General features: G+C 37.8%; 1 protein-coding gene across 6 annotated transcripts in view; it reads left to right on the top strand.

The window, feature by feature from the left end:
• WIZ (WIZ zinc finger) overlaps positions 1-17,664 on the top strand; it is a 235,125-nt gene that overhangs the window by 151,247 nt on the left and 66,214 nt on the right. For 4 of the 6 annotated variants that reach the window (XM_053717946.1, XM_053717948.1, XM_053717945.1 and 1 more), the window contains 6 exons: positions 1,938-2,066; positions 6,159-6,422; positions 6,740-7,459; positions 12,689-13,036; positions 14,087-14,872; positions 15,081-15,425. In XM_053717946.1, the coding sequence (XP_053573921.1) occupies positions 1,938-2,066; positions 6,159-6,422; positions 6,740-7,459; positions 12,689-13,036; positions 14,087-14,872; positions 15,081-15,425 (2,592 nt within the window). The remainder of the gene's footprint in view (positions 1-1,937; positions 2,067-6,158; positions 6,423-6,739; positions 7,460-12,688; positions 13,037-14,086; positions 14,873-15,080; positions 15,426-17,664) is intronic. The other 2 variants (XM_053717949.1, XM_053717950.1) reach the window with 2 other exon arrangements.

Genomic DNA, 17,664 nt, shown 5'->3' with positions numbered 1-17,664 from the left:
GTCTGCAACAGAAACTGAAAAAGCTTAAATGTTGACCTAAGTTTACACACACAGTTTTGGTACAAAATCTGGTTCTACAACTACTGCACCATAAAGCAAATATGTTTTTAAAAATGAGTCTCCGTTTAACATTCAGTATATTTAATGCACATTATTGTCTCTGTTGGTAAAATGATGCTTTTAGAGAAGGTACTGCCCTCCCACAAAAAAGCCGACATTGATGTTCATATTTTAAAGCGAAAGTGAAGTCTGTGATTGATCTTTTCAAAGCTATGTTCAGATTGTCCAGTTGGGGGGTGGCATAGAAAAACTTTATTTAATGGTTACATGCTACAAAAATACAACATATCTCCAGCACGATTTGGGAGATGTTTGAAGTACTTTACGGCAACTGCTGTTCCCATTGACTTGCACTGTACATATGGGGAAATACCAGAGCAAGCCTTGCAGTAAAGTTATTAAAAAAAAATTTACGCTACATAGTTCTTTCTTCCAGGAGGTTTAGTCAGCCGAAGCCAAGTTCTCACACTCTACTTCCTTACTGTACTTTTTCACTAAAAGGTAGGCGTCTTTAAACTCGATAATAAAGATATATGGGGGTATTTATAATGTGCTGTCTGTTGGGATAGTTCTACATTGTGCTGCCTATGTGAAAGGGAACTTGTTTAGCAGGTTTACGTGCCAGTTTCCCTTCATCACATTGCTAATACCGTTGTAATTCCACCGTTTGTTGTTTTCCTTATTGTTTACACAACATTCAATAAACCACCCACACTTATCAGTGTTAAATTGTATTTTTTATGTTCCGCTTTGAGATTATTCTTCGCGCTGCTTACACTTCTGGTTTCCGCAGTTCTCTCGCTGATCGTTTACTCGGCGCTCCTTTCGCCGGGCTTGGTTGCTTGTGAGTATGCGCGCGCGGCTTCTCCCCATGCGCCAGCGATCCCCTATTATGGCGGCGCCCAGCGAACGGACAAAGGAGGCAGAAGAAACTGAAGCTGCGGAGTCAGGAAAGCCTGGGGTATCGGAGCCTAGCGAATCAGCGAAGGTCGCGGGAACAGGAAAGAAAAGCCTAGAGGAGACCGAAGAAAGAGCTCCGAAGAGAGTTGGGGGTCCAGGGCAGCGGGAAGAGGCTGGGCCTTTTGGGCGGGGAGAGGTTGCAAGAAAGGCCGGGGATCCATTGCGGCCTGGTAATGGGAAAGTGAAAGCGGGTGAGTTTGGCAGTCAGGCTACATGTATTTGCTATTCAGTTGTCATTAATATATTAGATGCTTGATAAAGCAAATGGGTGCATGGGATCAGTGTATGCGTTCATTGCTAATCAGTCTGGTTTTATTTATCGTCTTTATAAACTGTTTCCAGTAGTGGGTTGATTGATCTCTCTTAATTTACCTGTTGGAAATGTGGGAACTAAGTACTCGGGAGTTTAATAGAACGTAGACAAGCACCATTAACAAGATCTTAAAATATTTAGATTTATAATCAAAGGAAGTTAAGAAAAGTAGTGTTTTGTGGATGGTCTATGTTTTTAATTCAGGTATGTTAGACATTATTTGGGATTTCAGTTCAATTTGAAAAGTAATTTGAACAAGGTTCCATTAGAGGGCGGAAAGTACACAAATAGACATTATTGGCTAAAAACTAAGGATTTAATCTAATAACAGTAGTTAAGTAATTCGGTAAGGGTGTTAGTCTAGCAAATACAGATTTACAGTTATTTATTTTTACCAAATACATGAAAGCCAAGTTGAACAGGAAGTAGTTTGGTGTAGAGTTTCAACTAAGAATGTGATTCATTACTTTCAGAATAAAAAGTTTCTCCAGTTAGGGATTGTTTTAGATTTTGAAATCGCTGATAGCAGAGAGGATATTTTAAAGCCTGTATAATACCAACATTCCGCAGAAGTTGACCAGACCTGCCTGTTTTCCTTTTTTAGTGATTGGGTCAGAAGAGGAAGACAGAACTCCACTAGATCTGTGGCGTTCCCAAATTTCGAAACAGGAACCTGGGCAGGTGGAAAAGATGGCTTCAGAGCAGAGCACAGGGAGGAATGATGATTCCAAAGGTAGAAAAGCTAGTACACCACTCCTATTTGTAAAATGTTACTATTTGTTTAATCCGCTATATAAGAGGGTATCTTCTAAATATTATTAAAAAGGTATGGTAATGTAAAATCGCCCATATCATTTTTTTTTTTTTAAATAAGAGACAATAGTTATATTTTATAAAGTAATGCAACCTCCTGAGACTTGGGGCCCTATTCTCTTTTCACTAACATGAATGAAAAGTCTGTTTTGGAGACACCAACAGTTAGAGAGCATTTACAGTAGTGGCAATCATGTGATTCCCATAAGCTTAGAATGAAGGGATATTACTGAATGCATGAATCCATCTCCTGAAAGGGAGGAAGTGTATTTACAGTTATTTTAAAAGGATGTTGGCAATTTTACATTACCATGTTCCTCTTGTTGTTGTGTATCAGACAACCAGATACTCCTTTTCATATTCTTTTTCCCCCCATATCTTAGCAAAGTACACCCTTAAGAGAGACTATGTGCCATTATGTTAAACAAAAAACCGCAGTGAGTTGAAGTATACTTTTTAAGTTTAATCTGCTGCCCTGTCCTTGGTAGTGGTAGGATTTCAAGTGCTTGGTTCTACAATGGGTCTGTTTATGCCATGTTATAAATGTTCTGGGTTGTGTGATTTCTGCACTTTCAGGGTTGGTAGTATTAGAACATTTTAATCTTTTTGTACTACAGTATCCCTTTAAAGTGACTTTATACACCAATTTCAAATAAGTGCATGTAACAGACACTACTATAAAGAAGAATATGCCCAGACCCCAGATACTGCTATAAAAATCCAGTCTAAAACCTTTTAAAAACTTACTTAGAAGCTATTAGTTTAGCACTTTTTATGAGATTAGACTGGGACACCCACTGAAAGGGGCTGAGAACAGACACTCTCCCCCTCCTTTACATATGAAAAGTCCCCTTATAAAACAGAAGCAATCTGAAGTCTATACATCTAAAACTTTGCACTTGGTTAGGAGCCTGAAAATCAGCACAATGTTATTTAAAAATAAGCGAAACTGTTCATTGTTACAAAAAACACTCCCAGATGGGCTATATAAATGGATCATCTGCAAAACATTTATGCAAAGAAAAATCTAGTGTACAATGTCCCTTTACATTTTAGACTATGTAATGACCCAAAGACAGAAAGAATGTAGCACATTGGTTGACAACATGCTGCAGCACATTGCTATGCATTATATTGAAGGCCTTCAGCAATGAATGTGTTATAGTATATTAAGATCAGATATGATGATCATATAAAATAACACTATTTAAAATACATTTAAGTGTAAAAATAAAATGCTCTGTTTTTGTTAGATTATTTAATTTTTAGATAAAATCCTTACTAACTCTGCATTTAACCCCTGCAGGAAGATGTTTAGACATCTTCCTGCAGAGTATATAAATCTTCATACAATTAAAGCGCTATAAAATGTAAATTTAAGACTGTTTAAAGGTATTGTAAACTTTAATGAATTAAATCCCAGTATCAAAAAATGTGTTTTGAAAACAGGGGCACTTTAATTCCTTAAAGTTTACAAAGACGCTTATTTTTTAAAATACATACCATTGCGTTAGGGAAAACAACTCTGATCCTCCGCCCGAATATCTCCTGCTTTTTTAACATATGGATGACGAATGCGTCTTCTTCCAATTCCATATGCTAAAAAAGCAGGAGATGCAGGCACAGGATCGTTATGTTTTCCATAACGCAATGGTAAGTATTTTTAAAAATAAGCGTCATTGTAAACTTTAATGAATTAAAGTGCCCCTGTTTTTAAGATTCATTTTTAATACTGGGTTTTAATTCATTAAAGTTTACAATCACTTTAACGTAAGCGTTTAAACGCACAGAAGTACTGCTTGGGACCTGCAAAGCACTGCTGACACAATCAGCAGCGCTAGTCGCAACCAAGCTTGTCATATGTTTGATCACCTTACGTGAATTAAAGGGACACTGATCCCAAAATTTTTCTTTCATGATTCAGGTAGAGAATACAATTTTAAACATTCCAATTTACTGCTATTATCTAATTTGCTTCATTCTTTTGATATCCTTTGTTGAAGAAATCGCACAGGTGAACCAATCACACAAGGCATCTATGTGCAGCCACCAATCAGCGGCTATTGAGCCTATCTATGCTTTTCAGCACAGAATATCAAACGAATGAAGCAAATTATATAATAGAACTAAATTAGAAAGTTGTTTAAAATGGCATACTCTATCTGAATCATGAAAGAAAACATGTTTTGTGTCCCTTTTAAAGCACTAAATACTAGATATGAATATATTGAAAGCAAAGATTATCCTGTGAATAGTGTGTTAAATATAATTATCTGTTTAAATATTGGAATTATTGTAAAGTTTGTTTTTATAAAGTTTTGGATGCCGCCATGTTGGCTAAAAAGGTACATTAGATATTTGCTTATGATTCACCTCAATAAGATTCAAGACATCCATGCTTGATAGAAAATAAATTAAATAGGATACATCTCTTATAGCAAAATATGTAGAGTTTCCTTTCAGAATGCAATATGTAGTTGAAATCAAGCAAAATGTTGTATATTTGCTTGACAACTATACAAATGCTTGTATATACTTGCAAACCACATTGTATAATTTAGGATAACTTACAACATAGCTGCATCCATTATTTTAAATAGCCTCAGGGGATTTAGATATCCCATAGTTTTCAGAGTTAAATCTAAAGAAACATTAGTCAAAACTTTCATCATTCAGATAGAGCATACAATTTTAAACAACTTTCCATTTTACTGCTATTTTAATTTGTTTCATTCTCTTTATACCCTTTTGTTGAAAAGCATAACAAGTTAGGCACAGGAACAGCAATGCACTACTGGGGCGCTAGCTAATGATTGGTGGGTGCACATATATGCCTTTGTCTTTCGCTCATCTGATGTTCAACTATCTCCCAGTAGTTGCTTATGACAGAATTCCAAGATAATGAAGCTAATTAGATAATAGAAGTAAATTGGAAAGTTGCTTAAAATTGTACGCATTATCTGACATTTGAAATAATTATTTTGTGTTCTATGTTCCTTTATAGGAAAGGGGGAAAATAAACTAGAGGTACATCAGTTTTTTATGAAACTAATTAAAGAGACAGTCAAGTTAAAAAATAACCTTTGATTCAGGTAGAGCATGCAGTTTTAAACAACTTTCCATTTTACATCCATCACATTTGTTTTCTTGGTATCCTTTATTGAAGAATAAGTTTATGTAGGCTGATAGGAGCTTAGGAGTGTGCACGTACCTTTAGAAGTCTAGGGCATCTGTGTTTGCAACTAAGTATAACATTTCTATAAACATTGTTTCAAACACTGCTGTCTGAGGGTTAATGACTCGACTCGTGCACGCTCCTGATCTCACTTAGTATTACTCCTAAAGGATACCAAGATAACTAAGCAAAATTAATAATAGAAGTAAATTGGAAAGTTGCTTAAAATGTCATGCTCTATCCAATCTAAGTGTATTCTAGACTTTTACTGTCACTTTAAACATTTTATGTTACATGCTTAAACTGGTTTAATGTCCAGTTAAAAAGAATGCATCTTTATTTATATGAAAAATTCAGAGTTTCTAAAGTACTACTTCTAGGGTGCTTTTGGCCTGTGAAAATGAAAAATAAATAAAAACATTTCTCAATATGTTCCTCTAGACTCTTGCAAATGTTTAGCCATGTTTTCAAGGTGACCTTTAAAATAATTTTACTTGTGTATGAGGATAAGGGCAGTGGTTTATACTTATACTTGGCACACAGTCTCTTTTTAAGATTGGTGGGTAGAATGTATCATTTCCTTTCATTCCTAGCCATTTCAAATTTCATTTAATTGGAGGCTGGTTCATTAATTATAACTATCAAATGCTATATTTCAAGTGCTTTATAAAATAAGGTAGATCTCATTTATTTAGGAAATCAGTAGAGTGATCTGATAGAATGAGGACATTGTTTCCATTTGGGGTCCTTGTTGAGCTTGACAAGTTGGATCCTTTTGGCCCTTTAGTGGGGATTTCTTAGAGGCCCAGTAATCTAGCTTGTGATTGGTACCCCCAGGCCCAGGTCAAACTACATGTGATGTATGTGGAGCAGGCTTCGAGACGCGGAAGGGCCTGTCCAGCCATGCACGCTCCCATCTGCGGCACCTTGGGGTGGCAGAGTCGGAGAGCAGCGGGGCCCCGATTGACTTGCTGTACGAGCTGGCCAAGCAGGGTAAACTGCCACAAGAAGAGAGCATGTTGGGGGCCAAGAAGTCAGGGAGCCCCCAGCCAGGATCCCCCAAAGCCCAGTGGGTGGACGAGGATGGGCCCCTCAATCTGAGTGAGTGGGGTCAGGGAAGCCTTTTGGGCTAAAGTGGGTGGTGGGGGAGGGGAGTAGGTACTTACAGGGCCGGGTGGAGGGAGGAAGTGGTTTCTTATAGAGTTCTAGATTGGGAGGACCAAGCCTCTGTAAATTCACAGATCATTTTTACCCTTCCCTTTTTCATCTCTACTCATAACATCACTCACATTTCTTTTTATTTTCACTTTTTATGCTAATTCTATTTTTTTCCTTTCTTTTGTTATGCTCCTTTTTATTTACTGTTTTTGGTTTCATTATTCCTCTTCCTATCCCCTGCATTTTTTTCTCTCTTACAGCCATGGAAGGAGAATCTGGCAGAGATACAGACTGCCAGTTTTGTGGTGCCTGGTTTGAAACTCGAAAAGGTCTATCAAGTCATTCTCGTGCTCACCTACGCCAACTAGGAGTTGTAGATCCAGATGCTAAAGGCTCTCCAATTGCTGCCCTCAATGCTCTTATTAAGACTGAAGAATTCAAGAAGCGTCTTGCTTCTGGGCATGTACCTGGTGAGGCTGGTACACACACTAAGAGTTCTGACCATAACACCTCAACAAACAGAAATAGCAGTGCTTCTTCAAAGCTTTCTGATTCTGGCACTTTTGCCAGGGCAGCAGAAGGAACAGCAAAGGCTAATGATGGTGCTTCTTCCAAGATATCTGAGGGCGGTGTCAGGTTTTATGACCGTAATTTATCTTCACAGAATTCTATCCATTTTAAAAGTCCCAGTGGGAGTGGAACGAACAGTCATACAAAACTTGAGTCTCCCCGCGGGTTATCACATGCGGGTGGTTCTCATTCAAAGTTAGCCATATCCGGTAATGCCCGCGTGAAATCTGAAGCGGGAAACTCTCATAGTAAGATGGCTGCAATGGGGACCCACCCTAAGGCTTCACCGACAGGCTTTACCCACCACAGACCATCACCTACTAGCACACCACCTGCCAAAAAACTGAAAGCATCTAAAGCCAGCATGGACTATTGGTCATCCAGTAATTCATCTACCCCTCTTAATCTGTGTAGGTATCATTTTGTTTGTTGGGGGGGGGGGGTAATGTTACTTTCAAACTGATAAAGTGGTTTAAATTGTACTATGAACTGTCTTTTTTTTAATGTAAAGGTCATTTATGTGTTTTTGTGCTTTTTGATGTGTTATCTATAATTAAGGTTATAAAGAAGTGGACAAAATCCTATATATCTTAATTGTAATACATGCCTACTACTAAACAAGTATATTTAGGTTATACTCAAAGTAAATGCTACATTTTTCATTGTATTAATATATTGTGTATGGCTAGCATAATCTGTGTGTAATTTCCCTACTTTCTTTTGAGGGGCAGACGGCACAGGGCAGTATACGGCCAAAGGTGCATGTGTATATTAATAGAATGTGAAGGTGCAGCATAGTCTTTGTTTTACAGTAAATATATAAAGCTTTAAGGGACATCCAAGTGATTTTTTTTTCTTTCTGACTTTATAATCTTTTCTAGAGAAATGCTTATCCTGCCTTGGCGGCCAGTTATTTTAAATATACTTATTTCCTTGGGTGCTTCTATAAAATGTGCACAAAGCTTTTCTGTGGTCTTGCTCTTTTTGTATGCACAATAGTTTCAGCTTTTGCCATAATTGGGATTAAAGACATTTTAGTGATCTCATTAAAATACATTCAAAGCTTTTGGGCAAGACGTACACAAACTTAAAGGGACAGTCTAATGGGAAAAAAATTACCTGTCCGAATTCATTGATAACAATACAAAAGGGATAGGTAAAGTCCTACTCTGGAGCTACAAACCTTGACACTTCTGAGCAGGACATGGTCAGTGATCCATGGGATTGCGCAACTGATGCTTCTGATTGGTTGTCTGGTTGTTTCCTGCTTATGCGTTGGATGCTGCAGAACAGGACTTTACTTATGTGTTTAATGCTTTTGTGGGTAAAACAGTTATCAAGTGTCAGTACTGCAAAAGAAATGACGTCCTCTATTGAATTATAGCATGTCATTTTTTTTGCATTAGATCGTTCCTTTAACGAAGCAATATTTTAAGAGAGATGATTGGGAAAACCCTGGCTTCTGTTCTTTTCTCACCATATTCAACCAGTCGACAGGTTGAGTAAGAAATGAAACTTTCCTATACCGTATAGAAAAGTTAAGTTTCTTACTTAAGCTGTACGGAACGGTAACTTTCACTCTGACCATAAAGGGAGGTTTTTTCGATGAACATTAACACATATAAGTAGATGAGCCAGATAAAAAAAGTAAAAAAATTTAGTTAACACAAATACATTGTGAATTTAAGATAAAGTGGATAAACATAAACACTTAGACACTTATAGTACTAATATTATGGTTAAACAATTACAACTGGTAGCAAAGAGTCTAATAAAATGAGTTCCATTGATATTCCTTAAAGAAAAGAGAAAAAGTGTTTATACTGTTGTTTAAAGGGACAGTCTACAATAGAATTGTTATTGTTTTAAAAGATAGATAATCCCTTTATTTCCCGTTCTCCAGTTTTGCACAACCAACACGGTTATATTAATATACTTTTTACCTCTGTGATTACCTTGTATCTAAGCATCTTCTGACAGCCCCCTGATCACATGACCTTGTATTATCTATTGACTTGCATTTGGTAGTGTTGTGCTAGCTCTTAAATACCTCCTCAGACGTGAACACAATGTTATCTATATGGCCCACATAAACTATCAGTCTCCTGCTGAGAAAAACAAATAAAAAGCATGTGATTAAGAGGTAGTCTATAGAGCCTTTAAAACAGGCAGAAATTTAGAGGTTTAAATGTTATAAAGTAAATTAATATATCAATGTTCGTTGTGCAAACCTGGGTAAGGGTAGTAAAGGCTTTATCTATCTTTTAAAACAAAACAAAATTTAATGTAGACGGTCCCTTTAATTTAAGCGGTTAGGAACAAAATAAAAGGTACTTAAAGGGACACTGAACCCAATTTTTTTCTTTCATGATAAAGATAGAGCATGCAATTTTAAGCAACTTTCTAATGTACTGCTATTATCAATTTTTTTTCTTTCTCTTGCTATCTTTATTTGAAAAAGAAGGCATCTAAGCGAAGCAGCCAGTAAATTTGTGGTTCAGACCATGGACAGCACTTGTTTATTGGTGCTGTCCAATCAGCAAGGACAATCCAGGTTGTTCACCAAAAATGGGCCGGCATCTAAACTTACATTCTTGCTTTAAAAATAAACATACCAAGAGAATGAAGAAAATGTGATAATAGGAGTAAATTAGAAAGTTAATTAAAATTGCATGCTCTATCTGAATCACGAAAGAAAAAAATTGGGTTCAGTGTCCCTTTAAATACTCCAGAGCTTTATTCAACTCTGGGAATAAGAGCTTGATACAAACACCAATGGCAAAATCAGGAACATGGATACAATCTTGTATTTATTACAATATTTAAAATATGTAATATTACAACAAAGATATACAAATATAAGGCTGTCACTTTGGGTGTAGCACAAATGGGGGAAGACTAGAATTGCAATAGGATGTTCTAAACTCACAACAGTCCTTATGAACATGCCACTTAAAGGGACATGCAATTTTAAACAGCTTTCCAATTTACTTCCATTAACAAAATTGCAGTCTTTTTATATTTACACGTTTTGAGTCACCAGCTCCTACTGAGCATGTGCAAGAATTCATAGAAAATACATATATGCATTTGTGATTGGCTGATGGCTGTCACATGGTACAGGAGTGGAAATAGACATAACTGAAATTTGTCTGAAAAAATTCTACTTTTTTGAAGTTCATACTAAGTGGTATTGCATTGTCTTTTTAGCATGCACTTGTTGACTATGCAAATCTACTGTGTTTACTGGTTCTTTAAATTTACCTCTTCCCAGTGATCTGCCTTGGTCTCTCCATTTACTCAACGATCGTTTCACCACTAATATGTGGCTTTTTCCAAGGAGGATCCTTTAATCTGTTGAAGTAAAACTGAGAGACTAAGGCAAGTTACTTGGTTGGTGAGGTACTTACTGGCACTTGTGGGGTAAAGTTAAAGGTATACTACACCTAAAAAAAAATTTATTTCATGATTCAGATAGAGCAGGCAATTTTAAACAACTTTCTAATTTTTTCCTATTATCAATTTTTCTGTTCTTACTATCTTTATTTAAAAAAGAAGGCATCTAAGTTAAGGAGACGGCCATTTTTTGGTTCAGACCCTGGACAGCACTAGTTTAATGGTGGGTGCATTTAGCGACCAATCAGCAAGCACAACTCAGGTTGTGAACCAAAAATGGGCCACCTTCTAAACTAACATTCTTGCTTTTCAAATAAAGATAAGAGAATGAAGAAAAATGGATAATAGGAGTAAATTAGAAAGTTGCTTAAAATTGCATGCTCTATCTGAACCATGAAAGAAAAAAATTGGGTTCAGTGTCCCTTTAAGAGGAGTTTTCATCAAGGACTGTTGTATGTTTTGGAACCATCAATTGCAATTCTAGTCTTCCCTCATTTGTTCTACACCCAGAGTGACTTTGATGCCTTATATTTTTATCTTTGTTGTAATGTTACATATATTTATATTGTAATATATTTAAGATTGTATCCATATTCCTGCTTTTGTCATTATAGTTAATTGCTTGAATTAAACCATAGTATAACAATTTGAAGTGTTTCTCATTTCTTTGAGGAATTCCAAGGGAAGTCATTTTATTGGACTCTTGTATCAGTTTTGATTGTTTAAGCATCCACCCTAATAGAAATACTAAGTCTCGAAGATGAGTCTCAGAGCCTGGTTTCACAAATTTCTCTTCTGCTTTTTAAAATATTTTTAAGGCATAATACATCAGTATGAAGCCTTTATCTTACTGTCCCCTAAATGTACTGCTTGTCTTAAAAATTCTTCTAACTTTTACACATTTCCTTCTTTAAAGCTTAATTTGCCCACATTTTTTATTAGATTCAATTTTGTACCCTCATTCCCCAAGGTAGAACATGCTGTGATCAGAGATGCCATCTCAGAAAATGCAGCATGTCTGCAGAAAGAACAGGACACATGCAGGAACTGTTAGCGCTTTTGCTTTGCAGAAGCCGCTGTACATCAGGCTGATCTCCTCAAACAGCATTGTGCTCTGGCTACACTGTGTAAGTTTTTTTTTTTCCCTTTACACAAGCGCAGCCAGAGTGAAGCTCTGCTTAAAGTAGACGGCCAAATAGGAAGCGGTGTGGCAGCGCTTTGATTGACTCTCAGGGATCTGTTAAACCCCTCTCCTTGCCTTTCCCAGGCTGCAAAGCTGTGACTCCTGAATGCAAGACATTTTTTTGAGCAGTGTACTTTTTTATTAGTACATTTTTACCTTATAATTTATGTGATGATAGACCAAGAGCAAAGGAAAGAAATCTGAGACATTTTAAAACTTTTTTTTTTTTTTTTTTTTAAATTTCAACTAATTTGCAATGCAATTTTCAACTGCTACAACATATAATACTTTAAAAATTGCTTTAATCTCCAGTTAAACAACACATTGCAATTAAACTTATGCTTTAGTGTAACTGCCTAATTTAACTTTTTAATTTAATTTGAAAATAAACTGCAGAAACCTTTTCACACAAAAAAAATAATCTCAAAAAGTGATAAAGTTCTTCCTCTGGGCCCCTCACTCAAGTAAACTCCAGCTGCCATCCTCATAAACTATATCTGAGGGCTTGACAGGTGACATTAGCCAAGGTTAGCAATGTCATTCTACATATGTTTGTCTTGCTGACTACTCAGCATCTGTTCCATTTGTTAAAAAAATTAAGTTCCCGAGATATATAAATTCTAACCTTTTCTTTTTTTTTCTGGACTTGTCTTTGTGCATGATTAGTGCTATATATATTGGCTGGTTTTTTTTCCAATGTTCTTCAGCATCCTAACTTCTTTACTTAGGGCAATGCCTCCCTTCTATTCCTTGCTTTGGTAAATAAGAATATTATAGTAAACTGCAAAGCTTGAATCAATAAAGTGCTGCTATGTGCTTTTATTAAGATGCTTACGTTCTGCAAGAAGTCTATTTTCTATTTATTTTCTAAGTAATAAAAATCTAGTCATTTTACTATTTATACGTGCATGGAATGTAAAAATATTTTAGAGATGTAATTGAATTATTTGTGTTTATACTTGCATACACAAACCTAAAAACTGATTGTGTATGTTTCTGGAGAACATGCTGGTTCTCCATTTTTAAGTACAGAGATTATATTTGTTATCCCCTCCTTCAGCCCCGAGTTCGGAGGAAGTCCGCTGTGAGTTCTGCGGCGAATTCTTTGAGAATCGCAAGGGACTATCAAGCCATGCACGCTCCCACCTGCGCCAAATGGGTGTCACAGAGTGGCATGTCAACGGTTCGCCCATCGACACCCTTCGGGAGATTGTTGCCAGTGGAACCTGCCCCAGGCCAGGCAACAGAATTGCAGGCCCCAGCTCGGAGAAGATCCATCCTCCTCCTTCTTCCCCCTCAGGCTCAGGTTCTTACAGCAGGTTGTCACCAGCCCTGCAGAACAAGCCACCTCGACTCCCCTCCTATCCGGCTGGAGAGTGGCCCTCTGACCTCTCACCACTAAACTTGTGTAAGTGGGCATCAAACCCACAAATGATCTTCCAGTCTCATTTGTTTCATTTTCATTTAGATCTTTTGTTTCCAATTTGATCATGTTATATTTTTGCTTTTGCTTAGTCAAATAAAATTTTGAAGTGGCTGTGTATTTACAAATGTGTGGTGTGTGAATATCGCTTATTCTTTCTCTTCATTTGTCTGTCCGCTAATGCTTTTCAACCTTCCGGAAGCGAATCCTTACCATAATCATTGTTGGTCTAACAATACATTGCTTTATTAATATGTGATTAAATATAACTGCTGATCATAATAATTAAGCAGTAGCTTACCGTGTCCTGGATTTTTGTAAATTCTGGTTTTGTACTATCAGTCTTTACCTTAATAAGTCATACATTGTCAAATAATACTAAAGAGAAGATTAACCAGAGATTTCCATTTAAACAAGTATTTCTTATACTAGAAAGAACAAAGATGACCCTCCCCCCAATAAATAAAAAAAATGCTCATTTACAGCACAGTATGCTTAACAAAGTCAGTGGCTCTGTAACCAGTTATAGGAAAACCCTATTATCTGTTTCAATATTTTGTTAATTTACCATTTTTGGAGAGGCTTCACACTTTCATTTGCAGGGCAAAAAAATTGGCTAGACTTTTTTTTGTTGAAAAAGTAACATTTTATCGAAGGTCTTATATTCTGTTTAATTTATGCTTCAGCTTTTTTTTTTTTTTGTATTATTATTTTCTTCCTTGGGTGGCTGTGATTGCTATTCTTTTTCTGAGGATTTTTGTAAATAAATCTGGTGTATCTGATAGCACTTGATTTCTCCTCCCAAGCTGTGAATGTGGTGCAATTTGAAGGATAGGGTACTTTTTTGTTTCTTAACTTATCTGAATGAGGCAGATTTTGTTGTTGGGTTGTTTTTCCTTCAAGTGTGTCATTTGTAAAAGACTCCCATATTTCTTTTTATATGTAACTTACCGTTTCTTCTTAGTCTAAGCTCAAATATGCCTTTGCATTGCTTACTAATTTTGTTTATTTCTTTTTCTCTTCCCGTTTTAATAGCCTCTCGGGCAGATCCAACACGGGACATTCGTTGTGAATTCTGTAATGAGTTCTTTGAGAACCGCAAGGGCCTATCAAGCCATGCACGTTCCCACTTGCGTCAGATGGGTGTCACAGAATGGCATGTTAATGGCTCACCAATTGACACTCTACGAGATATTATCCGTAAGAAACGTCCTCCACCTCCACAACTTACCAACATCAAAAAAGAGCCGAGGGGAGACAGAAACCCCACTAGCCCTTCTCCTACAAACTCTACAATTAGCATGGGACATTCTGGGGTTAACCGTGAAAGTCCTATTTCACCCCTTGGGGGAAGACCTCACAATAACTTCTTGCCACCTTTGTCTCCTAAGAGACCTGCTCCTCATGAACCAAGGATGAGCCAGTCTGAGCCAAAGAGTTACTTCCACCTAGAGCCAAAGTCCTGTAGTCAGTCTCAAACAAAGACTTTCATGCAGGGTGAGAATAGGCCTAAAGCCTTTATGCATGATGATGGCAGGCCAAGGTCTTACACACAAGGTGATGGAAGACCTAAGACTTTCCTCCAAGGAGAGGGCAAACCCAAGACTTTTTCCCAAGGAGAAAACAAACTGAAACCGTTCTCCCAAGGAGAGGTCAAGCCCAAAGTGTACACCCAAGGAGAGGGCAAGCTTAAAACTTTCCATCAAGACGAGATTAAGCCCAAGGTATATTCACAAGGAGAAGGCAAGCCTAAGGCATACATCCAGACGGAGCTCCCATTTAAAGTCAAAGTGAAGACATCTCCAGAGAAAACTACAACTTGTAAGTAAAAGTTTATGCACTGTAGGGATGCAATATCTAGGAGTGTGCTATGTAAAACGTTTTCTCTCCCCTTTTTTGATATCTGTAGTCTCTCTTTTTTATCCTGTATTTTTTCTTTTCACTACTCTTGTCTTGCTTTTTTGTTTTGCTTGTTAATTTTTATTTTTGTTCTTCTCTTTTTTTCTCTCTCTTTTTTCCCCCCCAAAAGTGGAAGCATGCTGTGAACTTTGTGGCCTTTATTTTGAAAATCGAAAAGCGCTTGCAAGCCATTCTCGTGCTCACCTTCGTCAGTTTGGTGTTACTGAGTGGTGTGTTAACGGTTCCCCTATTGAGACACTGCGAGAGTGGATGAAGCAACGCCCTCAGAAGGCTGGTGCATATCTCAGCTACATCCAGAGTGGGCGTCCCTTCTCCAAGAAGTTCAAGCGCTCTTCACACACACCCAAACAGGGAGCAGCAGAGAAAGAAAGCCAAGCTACTGCATCTGGCAAGACAGAGGCTGACTGGACACCAGGGGTTGCAATTGAAAAGTCAGCAGAAGGGCAAGGGCAGAGTAAGTATGATGGAAAAGATGCCTATTTGTATCTAGTTAACTCAAAATAATTCTATTCTTTGTTTTCCAATCCTGTTAGTTATTTGTACAATTAAATGTGTGTCATAGCATGTGCATTTCAGTAAAGTGAGGTGTGTGTGTATATATATATATATATATATATATATATATATATATATATATATATATATATATATATATATATATATATGTGTGTGTGTATATATACATTATATACATATATATATATAAATATTATGTGTGTGTGTATCGCACAAAAGTGAGTACACCCCTCACATTTTTGTAAATATTTTATATCTTTTCATGTGACAACACTGAAGAAGTGACACTTTGCTACAATGTTAAGTAGTGAGAGTGTACAACCTGTATAAATGTGCAAATTTGCTGTCCCCTCAAAATAACAACACACAGCTATTAATGTCTAAACCGTTGGCAGCAAAAGTGAGTACACCCCTAAGTGGAAATGTCTAAATTGGGCCCAAAGTGTCAATATTTTGTGTCGCCACAATTATTTTCCAGCACGGTCTTAACCCTTTTGGGCATAGAGTTAACCAGAGCTTCACAGGTTGCCACTGGAGTTCTCTTCCACTTCTCCATGACATCACAGAGCTGGTGGATGTTAGAAACCTTGCGCTCCCCCACCTTCAGTTTGAGTGTGCCACACAGATGCTCAATAGGGTTTAGGTCTGGAGACATGCTTGCCCAGTCCTTCACCTTTACCCTCAGCTTCTTTAGCAAGGCAGTGGTCGTCTTGGAGGTGTGTTTGGGGTCATTATGTTGGAAGGGAGGGGATCATGCTCTACTTCAGTATGTCACAGTACATGTTGGCATTCAAGGTTCCCTCAATGAACAGTAGCTCCCCAGTGCCGGCAGCACTCATGCAGGCCCATGACACTCCCACCACCATGCTTGACTGTAGGCAAGACACACTTGTCTTTGTACTCCTCACCTGGTTGCCGCCACATACACTTGACACCATCTGAACCAAATAAGTTTCTTGGTCTCATCGGACCACAGGACATGGTTCCAGTAATCCATGTCCTTAGTCTGCTGGTCTTCAGCAAACTGTTGGCGGGCTTTCTTGTGCATCATCTTTAGAAGAGGCTTCCTTCTGGTACGAAATCCATGCAGACCAATTTGCAGTGTGCAGCGTATCGTCTGAGCACTGACAGGCTGAACCCCCACCCCTTAAACCTCTGCAGCAATGCTGGCAGCACTCAACTGTCTATTTCCCAAAGACACCCTCTGGATAGGACGCTGAGCATGTGCACTCAATTTCTTTGGTCGACCATGGCGAGGCCTGTTGTGAGTGGAACCTATCTTGTGAAACCGCTGTATGGTCTTGCCCACTGTGCTGCAGCTCAGTTTCAGGGTATGTAGAGCAACAATTCTTTTTTCAGATCCTCCGAGAGCTCTTTGCCATGAGGTGCCATGTTGAGAGCAATAACACCCAATTTAACACACCTGATCCCCATTCACACCTGAGACCTTGTAACACTGACACCGGGGAGGAAAAATTACTAATTGGGCCCAATTTGGACATTTCCACTCATGGGTGTACTCACTTTTGTTGCCAAACTGTTTAGACATTAATGGCTGTGTGATGTTATTTTGAGGGGACAGCAAATGTACACTGTTATACAGGCTGTACACTCACTACTTTACATTGTAGCAAAGTGTCATTTCTTCAGTGTTGTCACATGAAAAGATATAATAAAATATTTTCAAAAATGTGAGTGGTGTACTAAATTTTGTGAGATACTGTAAGTGTGTGTGTGTGTGTGTGTGTATATGTGTGTGTGTATATACATTTTTTTTTTTTTTTTTTTTTTTTTTTCGGATGCAGGTGGTGAGAGTCCACGGTCCTTATTCATGGGAGTTCTCTACCCCAAGAGCTCTATAAAGTCCCACCCACATACCTCAGTCTTTACTTTGCCTCTGTTGAAGGTAGTTGAAGAAGGAAGATGTGCAGTGTTTTTCAGAGAAAGGGATTTTCAGTCTATATTGAGGCCCGGTTCCCCTCAGAGTACAGTGCTTGTCTGAGGGGAAGTCCTTCATAGGCCCTCTGTAAATTCGGTCGCAGGGACTTGTTGTCTGCCTCCCTTTACAGATCTACATTATACTCCTATTCCATTACCTCTGCTGATATGTTTCAGCACTGGTTTGGCTTGTTAGTGAGTGTCTATGGGTATGTTATTATTCTATATATAGACACTCA

This window comes from Bombina bombina, chromosome 6 (assembly GCF_027579735.1).
Source record: "Bombina bombina isolate aBomBom1 chromosome 6, aBomBom1.pri, whole genome shotgun sequence".
NCBI lineage: Eukaryota > Metazoa > Chordata > Amphibia > Anura > Bombinatoridae > Bombina > Bombina bombina.
Note: the sequence above shows the minus strand (reverse complement) of the source record. Positions and strands in the feature narration are given on the sequence as shown.